The sequence below is a fragment of the Eulemur rufifrons genome, chromosome 3 (assembly GCF_041146395.1).
Source record: "Eulemur rufifrons isolate Redbay chromosome 3, OSU_ERuf_1, whole genome shotgun sequence".
NCBI lineage: Eukaryota > Metazoa > Chordata > Mammalia > Primates > Lemuridae > Eulemur > Eulemur rufifrons.
This window is the reverse complement of record NC_090985.1, coordinates 3,941,943-3,951,864: the sequence shown is the minus strand read 5'-3', so window position 1 is coordinate 3,951,864 and position 9,922 is coordinate 3,941,943. Positions and strand designations below refer to the sequence as shown.

The window sequence follows — 9,922 nt, the reverse complement described above, 5'->3', positions numbered from 1 at the left end:
AGGCCAGAAAGTCGCTTCCGCCCAGCCAGGGACGCGCGGGGCTCGCTTGACAGCCCCACAGCGGCCCCTGGCGGGGCGGGTCAGAAGTGCAGATGGCGCCCCCGGGGGAACGTCTGTCCCGCCCCCTGCGGCTCCCCGCTCGGTCGTCTTGGGCGGGGTGCTCTCGCCTCCAATCTGTAACTGGATCGCCGGTTTGATGTGGTCGGGACTAAGGCGGCTGCATCTCTTCCTTACATGCCCGGGAGAGAAAGGACAGGCTTGGGAAGACTAAGGAAGGCAGGAGATCCAGGGCTGTGGGAGAACGACGAGGTGAGGGATGGCGGCCCCCTCCCAGTACGTGGTCAGAGACTTGTCACTCTGACTTAGCGGAGACACAGGTGCGTGCGCGTGGGAGAGGTTTCCCTCATTTCTTCCGGGTCTTTGCTCAAACGTCGCCTTAAGAGAGGGACTTGACTTCCAACTTATAAAGTAGCTCCCTCGCTGTCCCTTTAACGCTCTTAATAGTGCCTCGCACTTGTCACTTGCCTTGCCTTCGTTTTCTCACCTAGGGGTGAGCTCCATGACAGCAAGGACTATTCTGTTTAGCTAATCTCCAGTGCTTAGCACGTAGGAGGCCCTCAAACATTGAAATGAATAAATAAAGGATCCAGTTCACTTGCAGAGCTCCCAAGTGAAGGCGCTTTCTCCAGCCACCGTCCCCAGGCTGTTCATGCCATACCCACCCCCAAACCAGGCCCTTCTGAAGCCACCAGTGCAGGCTGCCCCCACTGGCTTCATGAGCACAGGGAGGGCCCCGCTCCCTCTGCTCCTGGGCTAATGGAGTCCTAGGCCCCCACCTGACTTAAAGTCTGGGTGGCCAGGCTGGATAAGAATTCTGCCCAGGGCTGCGCCTCGTCCCTCAACTCCCCTGGCCACTCCAGTCAGGCTCTTTCAAGTGAAGGACAGGAAGCCCTCAACCTGAAAGCACCTGGACAAGGAGAGAGGGAAGGGAAGCCTTATCTTTAGAATAGCAGAGTATGAGGGGACCAAAAGAAAGGGTCAGCATCTCCTCAGAGTTGCAGGAACTCACTTCACCAGCAAACTGCCAAGTAAGCTGCTGCCAGGCCCGGGATAAAAGCTCAGGCCCTCACTCTCGGGTAGGGGATTCCCCTACCCTGCACAAAGTGAGTTCTTGCACCTGACACGGAAGGGATGCTTTAGTATGCAGGGTTTCCTCCACATCAGACTAAATTGGAGTCTCCCAAAAGATCAGTCCAAACAGCTGGGCCCAAGTCCACTTCACCCAAAAAATAAATAAATAAAAATAAAAATCAGCCCAGACTCTGTGATAAATCCTGGGGACTGTGAGAGAGTCCAGGTGATAGGGCTCTCAGAATAGCAAAAAGCAAATTACTCCCTCTCAAAAAGGAACAGGGTCAGCACAGGTCAGTCCAAGACGATGAGAAGCCTCCTAAGAAGAAACAGACCAAGGCTCCCAGGAAAAGCTGAGAACAAGTGGCTTCTGTGGACAGTGACACCTGAGAGCTATGCTTCCAGCATTCTGCAAGCTGGACCTAGAGGCTGTGAGGAGCCCCAAGAAGCTTAAATGCGAGGGCTTTTTATACTTGGGCTAGAAGCATCCACCCACTGGAGACCCATCTTCAGAAGTGCATTTAACCATGGAAGTGACCAAAAAGTACTCACAGGGACAGATCTCCCATATGATCCCAATTATTCCTGGGCTGGAATCCCATCTCAGAAAATCCAAGGAAATGAGTTGTTACTCTGGAATCTTGTTACCCCCTTACCCCCCTTGCTCCCAGATCTTAGACACAGAGACAAAACCACAACTCTGCTGCAACGTGTTTATTATGTGCCAAAAAAACTACACCACAGCTTACTCCACACATCTGTAGGAGAGTGCAGTCTTGCCTGCATATACTACAATGAGGTAGAGACTTCACACACAGCTTCACAAAACCCACAGAGTAGCTGGGATATGCAACAATGCAACGTCAGCTCAGCAGGGGGGGGGTGGGTTATGACACTGGTTCTTTGGCACACAGCTTCCCTAAGAGGGGCAAGTAATTTAAAAAAAAAAAAAAAAAACAAAAGAGAGAGAGAGAAAGGAAGGAAAAAGTCAAGTTTTCAAATTCCAGTAGCATTTCAGTCAACTGCAGCTGTTGTTTCATACATTCCTCAAATGAAAAGCGTAAGGGATGGGTACTTGCCCCCTCTAAGAGAAAGGGCTCCTGTGAGCCTTCATCTGCCCCCACCAAAAGCAGCCCTTTTTTTAAGCTCAGTTACAAAAGAAAAAAGTCCTGTGACTTTGTGATTAAAAACTTCTATCAACCCCCCCTCACATAAGTGCAACTTAAGAAGGTGCAGTAAACCATTTAAAACTATATACAGCAGCCGCTCAAACACCGTTTATCCGGTCCAGTTTCAAATAAAACAAAAACAATTTTTTTTTTCTTGGTTGCAAATGCGTTGATTCGCAACTGTGAGAAACAGTGACCAGCAGTCCCCCAGACACAAATTTGCTATAATGTTAAAAGCTGCCAGGAAAGAAAAAAATCTCTTGTTCCAAACGACTTAAAAACTGTTTTAAGGAGTGTAAAAAGGAACCGGTAAAAACCCTCGAGCGTAAAATATGAAATATGATTTTGGTTTAAATGAAGAGCAAAGTCTCCTTGTTGTTTACAGTAAAAAACACCAGCTGAACACTCAGTTTATGCCGTTCAGGTGGGGGTTAAATAAATGGAAAGGCACTGTATGGCAACTGCAAGAATGAAACCAATGAGACCTGCACATCATCACCATCAGTATTGCAAGGAATGTAAAAAAAGCGCTTTTAATAAATAAACCTAGATGTAGGCATCCGTGTCAATACCTTCTGGACACGTAGTTCTTTTTTTGCTTTTTCATAGGCAAAATGAGGAACTAAAATCTGGGAAAACTACAGAGTCGCTTGGAAGGTGAGCCAGAAGGTCCTTGCCCTGGCACACCCCCTGAAAACAAAACCCGACAAAACTCATTGTGCATTAATTAGTGCAGAAACAAAGACAGATTCAGCAAGTGCAAAGGTGACTACGATTTTCCCTTGTCCTCGGGAAGCCAGCTCCCTGGTCGCCGGTGGCAGGTGGTGCAGGCTGCTGCCTGACCTGCCAGCTTTGGGCGCCACAGGCCACCGGGCAAAGCCAGCTCCTCTAGCTGGAATCTCGGTTCTTCTGGTTCCTCATCAGGGGGCTGTGGTGGCGCAGGCCCTCCATGCTGTGCCGCCAGTGCCAGCAGCTCCGGCAGAAGTATTTGAAGCAGACCTGGGTTGGGGGAACAAAAAGAGGGATGTCATGCCTGGGTCAGCACCAGCCACAGGAGCTACTGCACGAGTGGCCTGCTCTGCCGATAGCCTCCGTGGAGTTAGAAGAGATGGTCCCTGGGGCCCTCTCACCCCAACACAGAAGTCTGACCAACCATGACAAATCCAACGTCACTGTTTCTATGGGCACCCTTGAACACGTTGGGCTCCTACTGTGTACGAAGACTGCCAGCTTCCCTCATCCCCTCTACCCACGACAGCTGCTCTCCTATTCCCCTGCCCTTCTCACCTCCTACAGAGTAGCTGCATCACATGGCTGCAGACGGTGGGAGAACGTTTCAAGACACTGACTACAGATTCCACACCGAGGCAGCATGCCTTCTTCCCACTAACAGAGGAGAGGTGACTGCGTTATATGCCTCAGTCTCAGTGCCCCCTTTTGCTATGTAACCTCAGGCAAGCCACTGACCTGAGCAACTGCTGAAAACAGAGGTCATCTGTGAAAGATGCTGATCCATAAAAGCCTGCTAGAAGAGGCTGACCAGAGAGAGACTTGTTCTCAGGCTTTACCTAATAATCCAAACTTCACACTCTCACTTGGGAGCCTCGGTTTGGCTATCAAAACCTGAGCAACAGCATTGCTGTGCAAAAAAAAGAAAAAAAAAAGAAAGAAAACCCTCTGCTAAGCATGGATGGACTGCTACTGTCCTAAGAAGGCCCCAAACTTCCCCTAAAACTTATCAAAGTGTGATGAAGACCAGCAACGCTGACACCAATTGGAAACTAGTTAGAAACACAGAATCTCAGGCTCCTCCCAAACCCACTGAATCAGAATCTGCTTCAAATAAGACCCTCAGGTGATGTGTACAGTGAAGTCTGAGAAGCTCTGCCAAACACACCCATGCTCCACCACCCAGAAACACTCAACAGAAAGCTGCCACACTACCGTCTGCCTCTTTTTGACACCTGTGGGTACAGCCCAGGTGCAAATATCAGAGTAGTCCAGAGGTTCACAGATAAAGAAGAGGGGTCCTTCGGTAGACAAAAATCAGTCTAGAAGGCCTCAGAGTTAGAGCAGCAGCACCTGGCTCATAGGTACTGCTGACCACACCCACCCAGGTTTCTGTCATTTACAAAAACTCTCTGTCCGCAATAGTGCCATACTGCACAGCTGCATCTCAGCAAGCAGCAGGCCAAAGTACCAAGACTCTAGTCAACAAGCTTTCCCAAAAGTTCTGGGTCAAGCAATCTATAAAATATTACTGCCGTCTGCTCTATGCTCTCAGACATCATGAGGTACACTTTACAACGCCAAAATTCAATGTCATGAACTTGGCATTACAGTTTTTAATGAGGGCAGGGACTTCACAGACATCTCATTGCCCCTGGGACTCACCTGATCTCTGCAGAAGAAAGGACCAGGCTGAGAACTGCAGATATGACACAGAGAATCTTCTAGGTAGGGATCAATCTGAACCTGCACAAAAGCAAAATAGGAGGATGAAGTGGATCCTCTGTCCAGGAGGCCAGCTGGGCTAGAAGAGAAGGGCACACACAGGAGTGCAGGATGTCTGCCTGTTTTAAAGGTCTAGGGAGAATTACAGGCAGAGTGGACAGACACACACACTATGCAGAGCCAGGCTGGCTGCCTCCAAGATTCAGGCAACCACACACCTTACTGCCTGGCCTTCTCACCAAACCATATCCCAGTGCTTTACCATTTGGCAATAGCCAAGTGTTCAGAGGATTCAGGAAAGGTTGGATAATGGGAAGTCAGGCTACTTAGCAATGCCAGACAAGTAACACAGTGAGGGCAGGCGCGCTGAGGAGGTTCAACAGTTCCACCTTCCTCCTTCCTGAGCTGACAAGACCAGGCCCACTCCCAAACCCTAAGCTCATGTTAATTCTCAGCACTTTGGTTCACTTCTCCGAGTATACACCCAGCATAGACACAGCTTCAATCTCAGGCCTGTCCTGGGTAGTAACTGGCTCAAGCCCCTCTCAGATATCCCAGAATAAGGGCATGAACCAGCCAACTCACCTTCTTGGTGAACTTCGTGGTTTTGATTTCCACAAAAGCAGCACTGACTGCTTTCAGGTAACTACGTTGGTTATTGAAAGTCACACGACCAGATCCTAGGAACAACAGATACAAGCTTACCTTCCAACCAAATTCTCCCAAATGCCAGTCTTTAACGCTCAAGGAAACCCTGTTTCTATACCAGTGCTGTCCAACAGAAATATAATGTGAGCTACTTATGTAAATTTTTTTTTTTTTTGAGACAGAGTCTCGCTCTGTTGCCTGGGCTAGAGTGCCGTGGCGTCAGCCTAGCTCACAGCAACCTCAAACTCCTGGGCTCAAGCAATCCTAACTGCCTCAGCCTCCCAAGTGGCTGGGACTACAGGCATGCCCACTATGCCCGCTAATTTTTTCTATATATTTTTAGTTTTCCATATAATTTCTTTCTATTTTTAGTAGAGACAGGGTCTCGCTCTTGCTCAGGCTGGTCTTGAACTACTGAGCTCCAAAGATCCACCCGCCTTGGCCTCCCAGAATGCTAGGATTACAGGTGTGAGCCACCACACCCGGCCTTGTAACTTGAAACTTCTATTGGTCACACTGAAATAAAAAGTAGTGGAATTTTAATAATACATTTTATTTAACCCTGCATGTCCAAAATATGATCATTTCACATGCAGCACTAGCTGTGTTTCAAGCACTCAATAGACACATTTAGCTGGTAGCTAACACATTAGTGCAGTTATAGACCACAGAATAGGGGAAGGATTTGCAGAACAAAATGGGGAGGGAAGGGACTCCTCCAGTGTAGGCAAATGCACAGGGAAGGAAGTTTAAAGGGTTCAGAGTGGAAACCAAAATGTAGATAGAACACTTCCTTGCAGGGTAGGCCCAGCAGTAAAACCCTTCCTGGCGGCCTACAGGTACTCTGGAGGCTTAGCAGGTGAGCCGGAAGAAGACCGATCCTGCCAAGTGCCGCCTCCACCCCTGCAGCCTCTGAAGCCCCTGTTCTTAATCGGCAGGGAAGCACTGATGAGCACACAATGCTCCTTCCTGACCAGATTCAGAGTGGGTGGGCAGGGTAAGCATTTGGGGAGGTGGGTTAGCCACATCTTGATCAGAGAGTTCGGGCTCTGCTCTACCTCTAAACCCCACTACTGAGATTATTCTGCCAGGACTGGTGAATTCACCTCCTTTCCCAGAGGGGCTGATCAAAACCTAGTGGTGAGACCCACAGACTCCCCTGAGCTAGAAGAGCACAGGCTATGACTATACTCTGTTGCCTGAGTTACTCAGTAAGTCCTCCTTCAGCCTGACCTGGTCTCTGACCCTAGACAACACCAGAGCTTTTTAAGAACTTTTAATAAATGAAACCAGGCAAGTTCAGGAGAGTGTGACCCTTTAACGAAATATTACCTGTTGTCTGTCCCCAACTGTTTAGCTGTGAACTAAGATTCCAACAAATTCCTGCCTCATTGTCACCTCCTATAGTCTCCAATCACTTTTTCCCCCTCTGCACAGGAGGTGGAGGTAGAAGACTGGGTGCAGGGGCCAGTGCTGGTGGTATGTCTAGAAAAAGATGCTGTGCTGCTGGTGTATGCCCATCTGCAGACCTGGGTCAGGCCTGTCTCTCCATTCCCATGGGAAAGTATCACAATCTTGGTCTACTCCCAGGGGCCACCAAGCTTTCCCACACAGAAGTGGGACACCTACCAATGGGATACTTGTGCTTATCTGTGTCAATCCCAGCATACACCACGCCGCCAAATAGGTCATTCAAGATGGCTGCCAGGGCCTCGGCGTTGAGCATCCCATGCAGGGCACCGACGAACACTGTCCTGCTGGGGTCAAGCCTCTGAGATGGGCTCCGGACAAAGTTGCTGTCAGCCAAGACCCAGGGGATCACCTGCACCTGAAAAACCACCCAAAGGTATATCAGCCCCGGCAAAAAGCCTCAGAGAGAGTCTCCTGTTGGCAAGGCACATGCTCAGGAGTTACTAAAGCTGGGGCTACCGAGGCCCATATGGGGTGAAAAGGTGTTATCGCCCGGTCTCAGGCTCATGGGCAATCAGTAAACCTCCTCACTCCAACCCAACTAGAGTTGACTTTTACTGAGTCCATGTGTGAGGAACGGTGGAAGTGGATAAGTAACACTCACTCATCCCAGAGAGTAAGCAAAAAAGTACCAAACTGTCATGCCCAGGAGTCCAGCACTCTGTCACCACCTCTAATTGTGTGGTTCCAACAAAGGGCCACAGACACTGATGAACAGAGAGCATGACCTGGAGTTCTCAAGAAAGGAAGATGCACAGAGAAATTAAAGGAGCCTGAAGGACACAGATGTGGGGATGTTTACAGTATTTGTGTGAGATGGTTACTGGCCCCACCTGGGCCCCAGAGGGCTGTGTCAGGGGCAGTGGGGTTAACTGGAGGAGAGGGTGGAAAGTCATGCACAGGAGAACCCCAAGGTCTTGCAGAGCCGAAGAACACCAGGGGCAGGACCTGACTCTGATTCAGAGGCTGATTCTTTGCCCCTGAATCTCTTGAGTCTAGAAAAAAACCTGGTATAATAGAGAACTCCAAATGAAACGAGTCACTGATGACAAGTAAGTGTTTTGGGAGGATTGATCTGTGAAGATCTAAAAAAAACTGTCTTGAAGCAGGAAGAGATCTGACGCAGAAACCAGCCAGGAGGCAAAGCAGGAGTTCAGAGGACAGCTGTAAGGCTTGGACAAGGCTGGCAGCAACGGGCACAGAACAGGCCCAGACCGAGGAGACTCTTCAGGGAAGTGTCTGCAGCACTGAGACTGAGCAGGCATGGTGGGCCAACAAGGAAGAAGCAATACTGAGGGTGCTAGGCCTATGTGAGAGGGCCTGGCAGGAGTTACCAGGGGAGCCAGTTTCACTACAAGACAAAAAAGCCTATTTGACACACAGAAGAATTTGGGATTACAGGACATCCCAAAGGAGGGCCCCACAGGAAGGTGGGGCTCAGGGAGCATATGAAGCTAGAAAAGAGAATTTGCGTCTAAAGGTAAGAGCAGAGCCACAAAGGTGGGTAATTTATCTGAGATGGAAAAGAAGACAGGAAGGAGTCAAGAGCGGACTACTCTGGTGGTGGTGGGGAGGCAAACACAAAGGAAAAACAAGAGTCGGAAAGGTAGGGGACTGAGACACAGCAGACAGCCAATGGACCAAAGATACTAAACCCTGTAAGGAGGGAACAGGAGATGGGAAGGTGTCCACGCGGGCACCGAGGAGGAGGAGGGGCTCTGCCTACGGATATGGCAGTCCATGGTTGTGAAAGCAGGGGGCAGGGAGAGGGAGCACGTTAACTAAGTTTTAGAATACCGTGAGATAATTGCATGAGTTTCCCACAGTAAGAAAGAAAGAGGGGAAGCCGTGGGTCCTCGTGAGCAGCCAGAAGCTGAACTTTGCCCTGTCACTAAGACAGAACGTGAACCAGCACCAGGAAACATCTATAAAACAAAGAGCCAGCTTTGTTACATGGATTGTTTATTTTAAATATAATGTGACTGGCCCAATAAAATAGGCATTTCCCCCCTAACCTCATAGATTTTGTTTTGTTTTGTTTTTTGAGACAGAGTCTCACTCTGTTGCCCAGGCTAGAGTGCAGTGGCATCATCATAGCTCACAGCAACCTCCAACTCCTGTGCTCAAGGGATCCTCCTGCCTCAGCCTACCGAGTAGAGCTGGGACTATAGGTGTGCACCATCACACCCAGATAATTTTTCTATTTTTTAAAGAGATGGGGTCTCACTCTTGCTCAGGCTGGTCTCAGACTCCTGACCTCAAGCAATCCTCCTGCCTTGGCCTCCCAAAGTGCTAGGATTGCAGGTGTGACTCACCATGCCCAGCCAGATTTTTTTGAAAACAGACTTTACCTTTTAGAGCAGTTTTAGGTTCACAGTAAAACTAAGCAGAAGGTACAGTTTTTCCACATACCCTCTGTCCCCACACATGCACAGCCTCCCCCACTGTCAACATCCTACACCAGAGTGGTACATATCACTGACACATCACCACCCACCCAAAGTCCGCACTTGACATTAGGGTTCACTCTGGGTACCTGTCGTACAATCCTGTGGGTTTGGACAAATGTTTAAGAACATATACCGGCCGGGCGCGGTGGCTCACGCCTGTAATCCTAGCACTCTGGGAGGCCGAGGTGGGCGGATCGTTTGAGCTCAGGAGTTCGAGACCAGCCTGAGCAAGAGCGAGACCCCATCTCTACCAAAAATAGAAAGAAATTATAGGGACAGCTAAAAATATATATAGAAAAAATTAGCCGGGCATGGTGGTGCATGCCTGTAGTCCCAGCTACTCGGGAGGCTGAGACAGGAGGATCGCTTGAGCTCAGGAGTTTGAGGTTGCTGTGAGCTAGGCTGATGCCACGGCACTCACTCTAGCCTGGGCAACAGAGTGAGACTCTGTCTCAAAAAAAAAAAAAAAAGAACATATACCCACCATTATAGTGCCATACAGAACAGTTTCACTGCCCTAAAAATCCTTCATGCTCTGCCTATTCATCCCTTCTTGTTAAACCCTTGGCAACCACTGATCTTTTTACTAAAATAGGCATT

The 9,922-nt window shown here is 49.2% G+C and overlaps 1 protein-coding gene across 16 annotated transcripts in view; it reads right to left on the bottom strand.

The window, feature by feature from the left end:
- Positions 1–1,830: 1,830 nt before the first annotated feature.
- CPEB1 (cytoplasmic polyadenylation element binding protein 1) overlaps positions 1,831–9,922 on the bottom strand; it is a 92,490-nt gene continuing 84,398 nt past the window's right edge. For 15 of the 16 annotated variants that reach the window (XM_069465661.1, XM_069465662.1, XM_069465660.1 and 12 more), the window contains 4 exons: positions 7,032–7,230; positions 5,340–5,434; positions 4,695–4,775; positions 1,831–3,299 (listed from right to left, as the gene is read on the bottom strand). In XM_069465661.1, coding sequence (XP_069321762.1) covers positions 3,189–3,299; positions 4,695–4,775; positions 5,340–5,434; positions 7,032–7,230 — 486 coding nt within the window. In that variant the 3' untranslated portion in view covers positions 1,831–3,188. The remainder of the gene's footprint in view (positions 3,300–4,694; positions 4,776–5,339; positions 5,435–7,031; positions 7,231–9,922) is intronic. The other variant, XM_069465674.1, reaches the window with a different exon arrangement.